The 17,500-nt window shown below is 46.4% G+C and overlaps 1 protein-coding gene across 5 annotated transcripts in view; it reads left to right on the top strand.

Annotated features, from left to right (window-relative positions):
• LOC113008430 (thrombospondin-type laminin G domain and EAR repeat-containing protein) overlaps window positions 1–12,673 on the top strand; it is a 23,207-nt gene extending 10,534 nt beyond the window's left edge. For all 5 annotated transcript variants that reach the window (XM_026145834.1, XM_026145829.1, XM_026145833.1 and 2 more), the window contains 9 exons: window positions 232–363; window positions 825–942; window positions 1,019–1,133; window positions 1,946–2,129; window positions 4,131–4,189; window positions 4,962–5,138; window positions 10,436–10,614; window positions 11,391–11,492; window positions 11,564–12,673. In XM_026145834.1, the coding sequence (XP_026001619.1) occupies window positions 232–363; window positions 825–942; window positions 1,019–1,133; window positions 1,946–2,129; window positions 4,131–4,189; window positions 4,962–5,138; window positions 10,436–10,614; window positions 11,391–11,492; window positions 11,564–11,717 (1,220 nt within the window). In that variant the 3' untranslated portion in view covers window positions 11,718–12,673. The remainder of the gene's footprint in view (window positions 1–231; window positions 364–824; window positions 943–1,018; window positions 1,134–1,945; window positions 2,130–4,130; window positions 4,190–4,961; window positions 5,139–10,435; window positions 10,615–11,390; window positions 11,493–11,563) is intronic.
• Window positions 12,674–17,500: the final 4,827 nt, after the last annotated feature.

Raw genomic sequence — 17,500 nt, 5'->3', positions numbered from 1 at the left:
TTCAGTCAGGTAGACGACAGTGAGGTCCTGAACAACAGGAATAAGTAGGAAACTGTGAATCTGCCATCCTTTGGTACTTCAGAGATTTTTTAAGTTTGCTTTGGTTTAAGCCAATAAAATGATCGTGTGCTGTTATGAAGTGTTAAACATAGGAGCTTATTATCAGGAGCTCACATGTCCTCGGTTCCCATGACGCTCCTCAGGTGTAACCCTCGCTCTGTCCTGTTTCAGAGGCCGAAGCCAGAGTGACTGTGGGAGATCGTCCTCCCTGCTCGAGGCCGGAGCAGGGCCAGCTGTGGTTCAATGCTCAGGGGAAGGGTCTGTTCATCTGTGACGGGCTGAGCTGGAGGACGCTGCTGCAGAGTGAGTCTGGACGTACACAGGAAGTACCTCTCACACCTCAGACATGTCAGGGTCATGTGACTAAAACACATTATATTAGGAGGGTGATTTTACTCTGTGTTAGGAGGTGCTCATTTTATTGCATAAATCTTTACATCACAAACGTTGTTTTAAATAGACATGATGCCAAATCTGTATGTAAGAAATTAGAAATGATGATTTTAAACGGTTCAGGTTTTTAAAAAAGCTCCTCTGGAACCAAACCAGAAAGGAACACATTGTTATGATTTTAGAGGATCTGGTATAATATTAACTTGTCTGCTGTAAAGAGAAGAGTAAACTTTTCCTGAGTTGCTGTTGCGGGTGGAGCAGAGTGTAGGAGGGTTCATGTGAACGTAGCGCTGGGATGGGGCTGGTTTGACGATGATGCCATGTGCCTGCGACGTGTCTGTCCATGTAAGCTGTATCACCTGTTTGTGCAGGTAAGCAGCGTCTGGATTACGTGGAGGACTACCAGGACCTGTACACCCGCTCAGAGACCCTGGACGTCGAGGTCTTCTCCATCCCGTCTGAGGGCCTGTTCATGGCTGCAGCCAACAAGTAATAACACGGCAGCAGAAACAGCTGTGGACAAGTCTCTGTCCTCTCAGTCTAACCCTCATGTCTCCCCTGGCAGGGACTCTCGGTCCGGCTCAGGTATCTACAGGTGGACCAACGCCTCCTTCCAGCTCTACCAGAACATCAGCACTCAGGAGGCTCGATCCTGGAAACACTTCACCATCGACAACAAGGTGAGCGCCTCCAACATGGACGAGGAGTACAAGGAGCTCAGCACAAAGCTGTGGGCTTAGCTCCACCCACGGCCTACGAGCAGCCAGCACCGTGCTGCTGTGACTGATGCACGACACGAGCTCCCACTGTCACTGCGACAGTCACGGATCGTTGTATGTTCTGTGTGTCGTGTGTTTTGTATAGATGAGCGTCAGCTGACGACGTAAACATGCTGACAACAGAGAGAAGTTATAGCTAATCGCTAACTGTCCTTCTGTTGGCTGTTACCATAGAAACTAAATGTCTTTGTGCCATCATGCGATTTATTGTTGGATAAAATCAATACTGTCTCACATCACACTCGTGTGCGGTCCTTGGCGTGGACGTCGGTGGACGAAGCAGCTTGTTTCTGTCACAGACAGAAAACACAAAGTGCCATCAGGCCAGAGGGATCAGATCTAATCAAGCGAAACAGGCAGAACATTTAAAACATGATTAATAAATCCGGTGGTGCAGCTGAGAGTCGTGGAGTGGATGGAGCTCAGAGGGCGGAGGACAGGAGGACAAACAGATCTGAGGCTGATTCTCTTTGAACCCTTGTGTGCACATTGTGTTGGCCTTGTTTGCACAGTGTGTGACACACACACACAGCTGTGTGCAGGTATTCAGTCCTGTTAACTCAGAGAAGTGTGTAAAGGAACAGTCTCTGCAGAGGTCAGAGGTCACTGCAGCGCACACAGACTTCTGTGAGTCGTCGTTCAGTGAAAGCTGAGCAGGGCCGCTCGGCGCTGTGATGTTAAACCAAATCCATCTCCGTGTTTCTGTCCTTCAGATTTTTCTCGTGGTGGCGGCAAACTTCAGAGAGGCGGGGTCTGAGCGGTCTGTCATCTATCAGTGGCATCGGCGGCGGCGGCGTTTCGTCCATTATCAGACTCTGGAGACTCACACTGCCCAGGACTGGGAGGCCTTTCGCATTCACAACCACAGCTTCCTGGTCGTGGCCAATCACAGACGAGGTAAACAAGAAGTGGACTGTAATGCAGTCTTTTTCATTTTAAATGAATGGATCACTGCAGCTGCTGGGGCATCACACAAAACCAGGATAAGAGCTCATTGTTGTCTCCACAGGAGAACATCATCAGGCCACGAGTTAATCAAAATTTTAAAAATAATAAATGGAGAGTGGCGTCGGCTCTTTGTGCCCCGAGATGTCCCTCTCCTGCAGTCTGTGAGGCCAACGAAGCATTTCATGCATAAAAATGCTGCAAACAGAACCTTTAATAAAACTTTTCTTTTTATTTCCAGATCAAAGATGAACTTTCAGGATCAAACGTTCCTGATCGGCAGTATTTATTCGTTCAATTTGATTTTCCTTCATGTTCAGGGTATTTTCCGCAGTGAAGGAAGTATCTGAGTTTAACGAGTCTCTGCAGCGGGATGAGGAGCTCCAGAGCAGCCGGTCGTTTCTGATGGGTTTAAAGGTTAAAACGAGGCTTTTTGATGATGGAGATACGAGGTTTCCACCTGACCAAACAGGAGCTTTGAAGAGCTCGTATCTCCTCGTCAGTGTAAACACTTCAAACACATTCATGTGTGCACTTCCTGTAAAGATAAAACACTCCTGAGGCTGAGGCTGTGCAGGTGTACTGTGGTTAGATCACACACCTCTGTGCGCCGTCTCTCTGTTTGAGCTCGTGTTTATTCTGAATGATGGTGAAGTCACAGCGCACCGGCCGAAATCACCTCAGCACCAACACGTTCGATATAAATGGGCCAACTTTGATTTTCTGTCCTCTTTATCTGCTAAATACATGAAACGAGCAAAAACTGGCAGATTATGAAGGGACTTTTGTGCCGGGTAAATAATTAGCTGCTAGCAGGCTGTGAAAACTCAGACGGGATATTTTAAAGATTCATTAATGGTTCAAACCTCAAACTTCTGCATTTACAAGAATATTTTAATGTCTTTATTTAAAAACAGGTCGTCTGCAGTCGTGTCTCCAACCAAACTATCCAAACTTACTCAAATACATTTGTGTTGTAGAAAAAAGTCAACTCAGATGAAATGATTTTGAATGAGACTTTATTCGAGTCACAGGTCTGAACATCACCGCCATGACTGTTTTAACCATTTAGGAATTTCTTTCCTTCATTTTCACAGAACTCAAACTGTAACTGGACAAACCAGGATCACTAAACACGTGGATTATTTTCACTTCATGGATGCTAATCCCTCTCACAAACGTGCATCCAGGAAACCTCCGGTCTGCATGCAGAGAACTTTAAAGTGGGCAGGTTTAGGCCTGCAGGTACCTCCATGAGTACTGACACACACCCTTCAGATAGCATCAACGACAAACTTTAATATGGCAATGTCTGTGCACGACTCAGCTTTTAACACGTGGAAAACAAACAGTGACAGAGCTCTGAGAGCTCCATACCGAGGGTGAAGATTAGAAACTCGTCTCAACCGTAAACCAAACAGTTTGGTCAAACATGTTATTTGTCCGTCGTCATCTCTACCTGTTAGTCTGTGGGTAAAATACCTGAAACAGAAACTGAATGAGGTTGTGTCTTTGCACCAAGCACAGTCCAAACCATCAGTCTGTTCTATCACAGCCACAGTGATTCGCAGACCTGTGTTTTTCTGAGCATTTGGTAGCTGGACGGTCCTGCAGATCAGAGTCCATCATCTTAGTCACTCTGAAAAGAAATTAGCCAAGGTTGCTCCTGAAGATAATCTGGTGTTGGTCAGGTACAAAAAACAAATAGAGACTCAGTTCCAGGGTTTTGTAGAGATGTAATCAGATTACATGAAGGTGTGAGATGCAGCTGACGGTGATTCCCTTTTGTTGAGGCTAATCTCCGTGGAGATTTCATGTGATGGGTTTTGTGTTTCTCGTTGTTAGACGACTCGTTCTTCTAAGCTGGATGCACTTCTCTGGCTTTACTCTGTGATCACATGGACGAGAACTGAAGTGTCGAAATCATGTCAATGTGTCCCTGTGTGTCCTCAGAAAGAGACTCCAACCACAACATCCACAGTGTGATCTACAGGTGGAACCCCGACACAAAGGTGCTGCTGTTCAGTCACAACATGAGATCTTCTCCTGTCCTTTATAGATAAGATAAGATAAGATAAACCTTTATTAGTCCCACACGTGGGAAATTTGTTTTGTCACAGCAGGAAGTGGACAGTGCAAAAGTTATGACGCAAAAATTAGAATACAATAAGAATAAATACAGTACACAGCTGTACAGAATAGAATAAAATAAAATACTATATACAGTAGAATAAAATAGAATAAAAATATACAATAAGATAAAAATAGAATACAAATACAAATACTATATACAACTGAGTAAAAATACAACGATGACAGAAAGGATTATTGCACTTAGTATTATTGCATATGTATGGATGTGTGTGCTTGATCAGTTAAAGTCTTTATTATGGAGTCTGACAGCAGTGGGGAGGAAAGACCTGCGAAATCTCTCCGTCCCACACCGTGGGTGCCGCAGTCTCCCACTGAAGGAGCTGCTCAGTGCTGTCACAGTCTGCTGCATGGGGTGGGAGACGTTGTCCATCAGGGATGACAGCTTAGCCGCCGTTCTCCTGTCACTCACCACCTCCACTGGGTCCAGAGGGCATCCTAGAACAGAGCTGGCCCTTCGGATCACCCTGTTCAGTCTCTTCCTGTCCCCAGCAGAGATGCTGCCGCCCCAGCAGACCACACCATAAAAGATAGCAGAAGCCACCACAGAGTCATAGAAGGTCTTCAGGAGATGCTCCTGATCGTCTCTGTCCTCGTGTTTTCGGTCCTAACCCGTCCCTCCTGTCTCTGCAGCTATTTGAGGTGAACCAGACTCTGCTGACGTCCGGAGCCTACGACTGGGAGTTCTTTACTGTGGGGCCGTACCACTTTTTGGTGGTGGCCAACACCTTTGACGGTCGAACCACCATCATCAGCTCCACCATCTACGTCTGGCTGGATGGTTCTTTCCAGACCTTCCAGAGCATCCAGGTCAGTGTTTGCCTGTCTTTCAGGGTCTCCCCACCGTCGGCTTTCGTAAACCTTTTACCTTCCTGGTCTGAAATGTTACACCAAAGAGGAAGTGCACTAACGTTTAATGGCCAGCAGGGGGCGACTCCTCTGGTTGTCTGTGAGTGTCCTGCTCAGCTGACTCGAGCTCAGTGAATGTTTCCCTCATGTTTCAGCTGTAAATGAAACATGAAGCTCATTTTGGAAACTATCGTCCAGTTACAGTCACAGAGGACAGCAACATAGGGTTTGGTCATTGGTGAGTTATTAGCCAATGAGAATGCAGCATCGGTCAGTTTCAGAGTCAGATCTACTGCACACCAGGGACCTCTGGTTTTAAACACGGTGACAGCAATAACGTTCAGTTTGTGGCTTCGCAGCATGACCTCACTAACCAGCGGTGATGTCACATCCTTCTTTTATATACAGTTAGTTTCCTAGCACTGATGCAGCGACCAGTGGGTGACTGTAGATGACTGACAGTGAAAGCATGTTCACAAAGCAGGCTGGACTCAGCTGTGAGGCTCGTGGTTGGTTAAACCCTCCTCCAGAGACGTTTCCTGAACATGAAGTCATCTGTACTCAGTAATCTGCCTGCTTGTTGACCTTGGCTGTTTGCATCATTAATAAAACCGACGCGTTCGCTCGTCCTGCTGTTCATCAGCTCTGGTCACGTGCAGCACGTCTTTAAGCTCAGGTGTGTCAGCTGAGGATCAGGGCGTTTTCACAGAGTAATCCAAACCAGCAGCAGATTAATTAATCTGTTTGCATTAGCCTAACCACAGCTCTGCAGCTAACCACCGTGGTGTGTCATCTTTACTATCTCGCTAACTTCCTGCTAACATGGATGTTGAACATTATTGTAACAGCTGTGAGAACAGCCCCACCGATCTCTTTATTCTCAACTCCCAGGATTCGAGTAAATGCACCGATTACTAAGATTGAGTTGATAAATCTGCAGGACCTGTCAGCAGGTCAAAGTGATGAACATGAGAGACATAGATTTGATTGATTATGGAGATTATCAGTATAACTGTAGATTGTTTTATTTGATTGAATTACAGACAAGAACATTTAAAAATGAGACTTTATTTTTATTATTTTTATTTCTATTTTTAATGGAGCAGGAAGTCCTGAGATGCTGCGTCTCCTGTCTGGCAGACCTGGACACGTGACAGACGTAGCTTCTTCGCACATGAATGATTTATGACAAACATTTCAGAAGAAAGATATTTTTTCTCATATCTATTAAGTTCTGTCACATAATGATCTTTTTCATTGATGAATTAAACTTTTTTTATTATCTGGGATCGTTTAATCATCCTACATATTGAAACTCAGCGATATGAGCCAAACTTTAAAGGATTATTTTATTGTGACACTGAACTCGCGGACAGTGAAACATGTCCGCTCACATTTATTCTCACAGGATTGTTTCATCTTGTGCGTCCTCTTCAGAGGATGAACTCGGGACAGCGCCCCCCTCAGGATGTTTTTAGCTGGGGCGGTGCTGCTTACCTGTCCAGGTGAGTCCTGGCAGATGTCAGAGCAGACATGACAATGAGGATGTTGTCAGTGAGTCACATGATAACAGCAGCGGCGTGACGCTGCCCGACCGCAAATCACAGGCTGGTAAAAATACCACGCTGACTCACAGCTTCAGGGAAACACCTCGCTCTCAGCCGGGCTCTGATTGGTGCAGGTGTGCCTCTGCAGGTAAACGCTGTTTTCCAGCCACACTTGATATTTCTGTGTTTTTGCCCCTTAATTTCTGAGCTTCAGTGTTTTTTTTTGGTCGTCGTTGATCCTGGATCACAGGAGCACGTTGCAGGTTGTTTGGATCGTCCTCACCTCGCTTACTCTGGATTATGGTGGATGTATCCATTGTGACATCACGCTCTCTGAAGCCTCCGTTTTAGCCTCATTTAGCTGTTTTTTGGAAAAATTTACCATATTTGGAAGAGTGTGAGTAATCAGCTAACATCCAATCAAAATGCTCAAATTTCTCTCACCAAACTGCCGCTCCGCCTTCCTGGACGGTCTGTTAGTACAGCCATGTTACTGGTCACATGATGTCAACACGGTGCAGAGGTCCAGTTCAGGTGAAGCTAGCAGCTACAGCCGCCTGTGTTGCCATCCACCGGTCAGTCAAACAGGCCCCGCCCCTAATATCTGCAGGGTCTTGGAGCTTCAGTGTTGTTAGCGTGATCTCAGGTTCACCTGGAGCTGACTTACTCTCACACCTACCTGCTGCCATTACTCTCGACCCCGCTCTGAGTTGTTTTAGCTCCTCCTCCCCAGAACCCGTCGCATCATTCGCTCCTGCAGTGACAACAACCAAAGATAACGGTCTTATTAAAGTCAGTGTGTGGGGTTTCAGGGTGAAGGTGGTGATGATGATGAGCGCTGTGTACCTGCAGCCTGGCAAACAGCGATGCCTGCACAGACGCAGCTGCTTGTTTAAAACATTAATGTGGTGACAGATGTGCACATGAAAGCAGGTCATAAAAATCATCTTACGCTGATGAAAATATGTTTTTCAGTCTGTTGATGTCAAAGATGAAACAGGAAACCAGAGCAGTGTAATTAATGCGTGTGTGCGAGGGGGTTTCCAGCTGCGCTGAAGAAGACTTTTATTGCTTCTGAAAACCACAAAAACATGTTAAAGCATCATGAAACCACCTGAACCTGTAATTCAGCTGCTGACAGCCGGCACAGCACGCATTAAACTGCTCAGACATCAACACGACTAATGGAGCCGCAAATAGCTCCAATCAGACCCAGCCAGACCTCGCCAGCTCCCCCTGCAGGCTGCACGAGCCGCTGCACACAGGCAGCACGAAGCAGAGCGTTTCATAGTCTCACAGTAACGTATAAAGCACTGAATTATGACTTCATTTAAAAGCTGCCTCCTTAGTTCATTGTGATGTGTCAGTGAATCCCAAAGTCCACCAGACGCTCCCCGGGCCCGGCCTGAGATGGGCTTCCTCTGAAGGGTGGCTGGCCTCGCCCTTAGAGAGGGAGGGGCTCAGAGTTAAGCCGCTGCTCCTTCACATCGAAAGCAGTCAGTCGAGGTGGTTTGAGCATCTGACAAGGATGCCTCCTGGGTGAGGCCCCGGGGCAGACCCAGGACACGCTGGAGAGATTATATCTCTTGGCTGGCCTGGGAACGTCGTGGTGTTCCCTGGCACAAGCTGGAGGAGGTGGCTGGGGAGAGGGAGGTCTGGGCTTCTCTGCTTGGGCTGCTGCCGTGGATAAGTGGAAGAAAATGGATGGATCAGTGTGTACAGTGAGCCCAACGCTCACAAGCAGTGATGGAGTCGTTACTCTATTCAAAGTAATAGATTACACAGTGCTCATTGGTGTTTTAAATGATAGAAGGCTCATCCTCGCAGTCAGACGAGTTCTTCTTTCCCACATACGTCTGACATTCATGCAGACACACTTGTTCACCCACCCGAGTGGAGGCAGCAGGGATGAAAACACCTACTTTCAACTGATGCTTTTCCCTGTGACTGATCCTGGTCACACTTACTGCACATGAGCTGGAATCTTCATCTAACCCTAACAGCTGTGTGCGCTAAGCTTCTTTGCAGTGCAGATCTTCCTCTTCTCCTCCTGCCCAGCAGCTTCATCATCCTCGTCCCGTATATCCACTCTTCCTCCTCTGCACGTGTCCAAACCGCCTCAGCCTCTGACTCTCAGCTGTTCCTCTGATGGACTCATTTCTCATCCTAATGACGTGAGCTGTGTGTTCACACTGTCACCAGTTAACGTTATAAATCTGAGGCTGTCACACATCCCTCTCCTGCCGAGGACACAGACCCTGTTTCCTTTACCGTTTAAGCAGAGGGAGTGAAAACCAGCCCAGTCCGATCACACAGGGATCCAGGTAGACACGGAGGCCATGATGCTCCGGTTACCTCCTGACGATCAGGCAGCTGGGTCTGCTTGCACTCAGCTTTAGCATCACTCTGGTTGTCTGTGAAGGTTCTCAGTCATCCAGGTCATCGTAGTCAAAGGAGCTTGCAAAGAAAAGCGTCTGGACTTCTTTAAGTTGCTTGAAGACGTTTCACCTCTCGTCCGAGAAGCTTCTTCAGTTCTAAGGTCAAATGGTGGAGAGTCCCAGATATAAACCTAGTGGGAGTTTCCCCCCACAGAGGGACAAAAGGACCCCCTGATGATCCTCTAATCGCCTGAGCCAAGGTGGGAAACTGGGTGTGGGTCCCAATCAGCCAGAGTTTCGGGTGTGTTCATTGTGAAACCTGGCCCCACCTTATCATGTGATTTCCTGAGGTCAGATGGTCCAGGATGTGAGTGGGCGTTAAGGCGTCTGGGAAGGATCTCAAAACTGGATTATAGATGGCAGAGAGTTGGTGTCGTAAACCCCGCCTCTGTTCAAAGATGGTCGCTCACAGTGGACATAGATGCTTCTTTCACTCCTCTTTCAAACCATCTGTCCTCTCTGTCCAAAATGTGAACATTGGCATCCTCGAAAGAGTGACCTTTGACCTTTAGATGCAGATGGACTGCTGAGTCTTGTCCTGTGGAGGTGGCTCTTCTGTGTTGTGCCATGCGCTTGTGAAGTGGCTGTTTGGTCTCTCTGATGTAGAGGTCTGGGCATTCCTCGCTGCACTGTACAGCAAACACCACATTGTTAAGTCTGTGTTTTGGCGTTTTGTCTTTCGGGTGAACCAGTTTCTGTCTGAGTGTGTTGCTGGGTCTGAAGTACACCGGGATGTCATGCTTGGAGAAAACTCTCCTGAGTTTCTCTGATACGCCGGCTACATAGGGGATGACAATGTTGTTGCGTCTGTCCTTCTTATCCTCCCTCGCTGGTGTCTGAGCTTCTTTTCTGTGCCTCTTTGCTGACTTTAAGAACGCCCATTTAGGATAGCCGCAGGTTTTGAGTGCTTCCTTTACATGTGTGTGTTCCTTCTTTTTCCCTTCAGGCTTAGAGGGAACATGTTCTGCCCGGTGGTGTAGGGTCCTGATTACTCCAAGTTTGTGTTCCAGAGGGTGATGGGAGTCACTCTGGTTCTTGCTTGTTGTTTTCCATCTCCTCTGGCTTCCCTGAGTTTTGAAAACAGAGCGTGTTGTGGTTGTTTTCTCCAAGTTTAGCCAATCAGCATCCACCATGCCAAGGAGAAGTTCTTCTTTCTCCACTAAAAGCTGCGTTGAAGGGACTCCTGCAGTCAAAGCCCCTCCCACCAAGTGTAGGATTATCAGAGGGTTACCCTTCGTACCCTGGTTCTCTGAGTGTCCCCTTCTTTCCGCAGACAGTCGGAGCGACAGACTGGGAGCCGTTTCAGATCGACGGCAGGTTTTTCCTCGCCGTCGCCAACAGTCAGAAGATCCCTGATCGTGGCACGAGTGTCTACAGCATCAACTCCACCGTGTACGAACTGAACGCGCTCACACAGACCTTCATCCGCTTCCAGGACATCCTCACACACAGGTGAGCGTCACACCTGGGCTCATTTAACATGTCTTCAGATACACTTCCTGCTTTTACCTGCAGATTAAAGGAGCAGCACGAAGATTAAAGGATGAATAACATTTATTTCAAAGTCACTGTGGAAACGTTGCTGATCATTAAAAGGAAGCCATCAGCACCGAGAGGCCTGATGTTTGTTTAAGGTTTCATTTGGAATTTTATTCATTCGTTTGAGATCTTTTACATTTTATTAAAAAACACATTTTAATAACTTTTCAACATTTTGTTCATAGTATTTTATATCTTTATTAAATTATTTATATTTGCATTATTCGTTCTGTTTTATTATCACTTTTTGATGATTTTGTTAGTTTTGAATTTTTGGATTTTTTATTTTATTTTATATTTATTTATTATTCCATAAATATTCGTAAATATTATGAACATAATTTTTTAATACATATTATTATATTTATATTAATTCATGTGCACATGTGTGTTCATTTATATTTATTATACTTCATAATATTTTGTGAGGATATTGATGACCTTTCTTTTCCACTTTATTTTTTTATTGTTTTTGAACTATAACAGTCATTTTTTGGACATTTTTGAGGATTTCTAAGCTTAGCTGTAGAAACATGTTATCTTTTTTTTCTTTGTTTTTCGGGACTTTCTTCAGTTAATTTAAGACCTGAAAACGTAAATATATTTTAAAGAAGAGGTTCATTGTAAAAATCCCAGAAACAGCTGCTCTTCACAGTGTGTCGTCTTGTTCTCCTCCTTCGTGTGTTCAGTGCGCTGGACTGGGAGTTTTTCACCATCGGAGATGAAAAGTTCCTGGTGGTGGCGAACTCTCACGACGGCGGCTCGTACTCTTTGAACAGCGTTGTCTACAGGTGCGTAAGTGCTCATCTGCTCAGGTGTGACGTGTTTCCTGAGCTCAGGTGACCTCTGTGTGTGATTTTAGGTGGCAGGGTTACGAGGGCTTCGTTCCTGTCCACAGCCTGCCCACGTTCGGCTGCAGAGACTGGGAGGACTTCAGCACGGACGAAGGCTCCTTCCTCATCTACTCCAGCGCCAAGTCCAGGCTCAGCAAGGTGTTCAAACTGAGGAACTACTGAGTGAAACCATCCTGGAGAGACTCCTCTGAGGTCATGTGATCATTCAGTGGACTGAACTTCCTGTGAGCTGAATCCTGAGTTCATCCCGAGGAGAACATCATTTAAATCCAGCGATGAAAACCCCAAAGATTAAAGATCCATTTATGCTGTTTGGACATCGAGTCACATTAAGCTCTGCTGACGAGGACAGTGCCTCTCTGACCCTGTATGAGCCATAAACCTCAGAAATGAATCATCAGATGACTCAAAAATGAAAGTTGTCCAGTTTTAAGTCAGCTGATTACACTCAGAGAACCTCCCGTTTCCCTGAATCATGGACGTGAACATATCACTGAGACAATGAAACTTAAAAACAGACAGGTCTCAGCCTTCTTCAGATTTTCCACCAAGTGCTCAATAAGCACTCTAAACAAAAGAGCATCATTCACCCGGATACACGAATATCTCCTCCTAAAGGAAAACACCAACGCTGAGAGATCTCGGAGCGCTTACTGAAAAACCTCCAGTGACTCCTGCAGCTGAAACACATCTCAGCACCGTGTCGTCTGCATAAAGGCGCCTTTAACCGGAAACATGTTCTCACAATGTTATTTATACAAAAACATATATACAAAAATGAAACGAGGCCTGAGATGGGACCCTGCGGGTTCCCTCAGAGACTCTGAGGGAACCCGTTTCATGTCACTGGGTTCAGTCGATCATCAGACAGAGCGGCACGCCGCTGCTTCCTGTCCCGCCCGTCTGCGTCTCTGGTCTGTCGGTGGACAGACGTCAGAGACAGTTATCGTAGGAGGTGGAAGTCCAGATGTCCGTCCCATCAGCTCTCCACATGTTCAAGTGTTTTTCTCTGCTTTGTTCAGCAGTTTGTTTTTACACGTGTGGTTCATTCAGTCTTCACGTTTCATTAATAAATATGATGTTTTCTGACACTCTGGGCATTTTTTACTCTATTTATTACATTTGTTCATATTTGTGGATATTTTTTTCTGACAGTTTTTTCACTGAAAATATTTTGCATGTTTGTGTTTTGAAATGTAATTTCCAGTTATTTATGTTTTAGCTCATTTGCTGATTGATGTATAAATTACACATTGAATAAATTCTTTTAAAAAGCTGAATATTTTCATTTATATGAAGGTGAGAAGCTCGATGCAGAGACGGATATTTCCTCTTTATCTGCTGAGCTGAAATGCCAGCTTAAAGGGTCATTCCGCTTCATTTCAGCTAGCTGTGTTTCCCTTTACCTGGACCTGCTTCGTTTTTCTTCCATATTTCCAGTCATGTGTCACAAAGAAGAGAGATGTGCTGCAAACATGCTTATCTGCTGGGAAAGGCTTTACATGGGAGTCTACGGGGACGGGCTCGCTGCTTCGCGCCTACTGGACGTTCAGAGGACTGCATGTTTTGGTTGCTTCAGTTGTGTTTCCGTCACCACGATGTGTGAACAGGTCCTCACAGCATCACAACACACACTCCTGCCTTACCTTCCCTTTTATGAGGGCCCACTGTCATAATGACTTCAACCCAAGACTGAGACCCTGACCCTAGAGCCCCGCCTCAGCTTGAAGCACACCGCGAGTCCGAACCCCCCTGCCCCCTAAAGCTGCCACCTGCCACGTGACTGCAACACTGTAAAAAGTAAGTGTTCGGTGAAAACGCTGGAGAAGTGTTACGGTTACGTTTCGGAATAACTCGGTGGCTGTTGGTTCGTCTGCCTGGTGACTAAGCAGCAGAACATCCGCTGTCACATAAATAAACCAACGTATAATAAAGGCACGTGACACCCGTGTGCGCGTGCTCTGGGTGAACCCACACTTTTTTCCAGGCGCGCTCTGATTCCTTGAAGCCGGACTCGTTTCTGCGCCGATCGCCAGTTTTGCTTCCGCGTACTTCCCCGCCTCTTGTTTTGCCCGTGAAAGCTACCCAGGAAAAATCGGCGAGGGATCACAGCACACTGAAGCGGGCGACTGCGGGGACCCATGGAGCCTCTGTGTGCGCCCTTCAATACCTGGCGCTTTACGCACTGTGCGGCTCCGCAGGTAAGCACACCTTTACTTTGCGAGGGCAGCGTGAGGAGGAGGCGGTACTGACGGAGGGAACGGCAGCGACAAGAGCGTCTGGAGCTCAAAAAGAAAAGCTCAGCTATGTGAGAGTGTTTAAACTAAAGCTGTGAGCTGAAACCCAGAGGCACAGTCTGCTGTTTATTCAGTCAGACCGGAGGTGAACTTTTGGACCCCAGCACAAGAGACAGCAGTGTGTTTTTATGTGTCAGCGAAACAGCGCTGCATGGTCTTTGTGTTTGTTGCTCGCAGCACCGACTCCACCACGGATGCGGACTCAGCGCACCATCCCCACGTCTCGACTGACGTCCTACAACAATGGACCTTGGTGCTCAAGGTGGGATCCACTTGAAGGGACGGACCGATGTATCTGACTTACACGGCCGAGTCACGGATGCAAGTCACCCGGCGGGTGTGGACATCTTCAGGTGTCGCAGTATTAGAGTGTCGAGACTGAGTCACTTTCAGTTTGAATGTTTACCTTCAGGAGGGCGAGTGCGATATAAGCACTTAGGCGCTGGGTATCGGTCATGAGTTTCCTAGAATCGTACTAGATCCCGTTACCAAGGTCCCGAATCGATTCGATCCACGATCGTTCTATCCCGATTCTATTGCAAGCCCTTCCTCGAATATGGGACATCTCATTTACAGTCAAATATTATCATCTCCAGCATAAGTACATTCTAACCACTATTTTTTCGTATCTATAAAGGAAGCTGAACACAACGCAAGACTTTATCAAAGGGTGTGAGCAATCACCGCAGAGGCCTTGTTGTCAAAGTAGCTGAAGATAAACAACGAGAAAAACATGAAGGTGATTTTCCTGTTCTGGGGAATTTTATATAAAATATTCTGCAGTACATCAAAAACGAAGAAAACCATTAATAACACATGATTGTAAATCTGTAAGTTACAGCGGGTTGATTAGAGACAACGATTTTGCATGTTTGCATAATTTTCAAAAAGTTTTAAATTTGTTCAGTATTGAAACGGCAGAAATTAGGTTTTCTTTCGGAAGTATATAAAACGAAAAAAAGAAAGTCGACCGACAGCGCGTAAACAACGGTAGTCTTGTGCGTACAAGCAAGCGAATAATGAAGAAAAACAGATTTTTAGACGGGAAACTGTTCTTGAAGTATACTGACAGAGAGAGGCGAGGAGAGAGAGAGAGAGAGAGCTGTGCATCGTGGTCGAAGCAAAACAGTAAAAGTCAGAGTGAATACATGACGATGTTTATGTGGAAGCAATAGTTTGGATCTTCTTTGCTGCTGGTTCGGTCAATATTGTTTGGAGAGACCATCAAACTAACAGCTTTAGAATCAGCGCATAAAGGGCGTGAACACACGGACCCGCCGAATCAGAATCAGGAGCTGTCGCTTTTCAGCCCCGACCGTGAAAAGGCGACATCTCACTGATTCTGATCCGTGGTTGCGCTGTGTGTTTAAGTCTTTGTGCAGAATCCGTGTTCCTGCTCTCATTTACTCTCTTAGCTGTTTGGTGGTTCTTGAAATTTTGTGAGATTTCACTCTGAGATTCTGGCATTTCGGGCAAAATAAATTTATATAAAAAATCGATTCAGGATTTTATGAATCGATTTTACGTTATCCAGCCCAGAATCGATTTTAATCGATGAATCGATTATAAAAACCCACCCCTAATCACACTGCGAGCTAGAAAAGGAAACTTAATCTTTGGGTCTTACTCGTCGCTGTCAGTGGAAAATCAAAGATTCCGAGCAGCTGGGCTCAGAAATGGACGTTATTCTTCCTCCGAAGAGTCCGATCACCTCAGTGTTTGGGAGCAGGTCACACTTCGCTTTGTCATATTTTAGTTGCTCTCTGAATCAGGGATGCAACATGAGGCCTGGGGACACCAGCACCGGCCCACCAGAGGCTCCATTCCTGGACAGTTCATAAGTATTATAAAGAAGTTTTACCTGCAGACACTGGCTTGGGAATAGTGGAAAGTTAAAATATTCCTAGATCTTTATAAAACTACTGACATCATACAGAATGAGTGCACGTTTGCTCACTCCTGCCAAATAAAAAAATGAAAGGGCTGCAGCAATAAAACATCCACTGATGCTTTCTCCTATGAAACCCTTCGGTTCAGCGATGCTGCAGAGCTTCAGGTCCTGCTGGAATTTGTCCCAAGTAAGGCGCGAGCCTTTTCCCAGGGTCTGCATGGACTGAAGGAACAGTGACTGCAATAAAGCCTGTGAGCGCAGGATGTACTCTGTTCAGGCCACATAGAGGAAGTTGGATAAACTGTCAGTAAGATAATCCATGCAGAATGTGAACTAATGAAATCCGATGTGGCCACAGACCGCCCCTGAGAAGACCCGCCTACCTTGATGTACTCACGCGTGCGAGCAAACCTGACCCCCACGACAAGCCATTACCGTCAGATTATGAACAGCCACCCTATTCAGCTCTTCCACCATGTCTGTGTCCGATGGGCTCCTGCAAAAAGCTCATTATCTGCAAACTGACGCGCCGCCATCTCTGCATGAGGAAGCACCTGTACCTCCAGGTGAAGCGCTGATGGTGCCTCGCGATGAGGAGACTGAAACAGCCGTACAAACGCAGTTATGGAATCACAAAGTCACAAAAGTTACTCATCCAAGAGCGGGGGAACGGTGAGTTCCAGCTGTTGTTCTGGGAGAGATCATTCTAAGAAGAACGGATTTCATGAGTCTGTATAAATGTGCCCTCGTGTCCAGCATCAGGAGTTTTTCCTGCAGGAGTAATAATTTGAACCTGATGTCCTTTCTGTAGGAACAAACATTTAAAACTCAGCGCTGAGTAAACCTCCATCACACCTGGATTTACCTGGATGCAGAGGTGCGGCGGTTATTCTGTAGAACGCCGTGCGCTGATGAACAGTGTGTTTGCAGACTCGTGGATTAGTCGTGTTTTTTCTCTCCTGTTGAGATGTCGAGTAAAAACCGTCACAGGAACATCTTCGCTTCTTTGTGGGTGTTGACCTCCGACCTCAGCCCCTCCTCCCTGCGCTGTCAGATCTCGGCTTTATGAGGTCGATCTGATGAAGACGTGCGTTCAGGCAGAAGTCAGGAGGCGGAGTCGTGTTCAGATGAACAGATTAAAACTGCAGTGCGTTTGTGGAACCGACACAACCGCCGTCATGTCCAAACATAATCTCAGCATCTGATTGGTCAGGGCACAGCCTTCCATCTGTGCCCGGCTCAGGCAAGCCGCGGCGTTCCCGGGTCTTCTTTGCGTGGACGCAGTGATGATCCTGAGCCCATGCAGATGTGTCCATCCAGCTGTGTGCGCTCTGGAAACACCCGGCCTCTCTTTAGTTGGCAGACGTCGAGGTTTACACTCTTCTCCAGCCTTTTGTTGCAGCTCATCCAACTTTTCTGAAAAAACGTTCTAAAGCGGTGTCAGTGTCAGCACTCGATGTGCTCCCTTTGTGCGTTTTCAGATGATCTTAATGATTATTTAAAAACAGTATGCACGTGCTCTGAAACGGTGAGGACAGCGCAGTGACTGCAGACCGGTTTAGTCCTGCTTTGCATATGAATCTGTGATATCTGCACCATCAGTCCTGCTGTTCCCACATTTCTGAAAAGCTGCAATCAGATCACTTACAGGAAGAACAGCACCTGCCTTTCTCCTGCTCTCCCGGCCCACTGAAGCCATTTTAATATGTGTGGTGTGGTTTGTGAGGACCGTGGTGAAATCGAAGCTGTTATTGTTG

Source organism: Astatotilapia calliptera, chromosome 16 (assembly GCF_900246225.1).
Source record: "Astatotilapia calliptera chromosome 16, fAstCal1.2, whole genome shotgun sequence".
Lineage (NCBI taxonomy): Eukaryota > Metazoa > Chordata > Actinopteri > Cichliformes > Cichlidae > Astatotilapia > Astatotilapia calliptera.
This window is presented reverse-complemented; position numbering and strand designations above follow the sequence as displayed.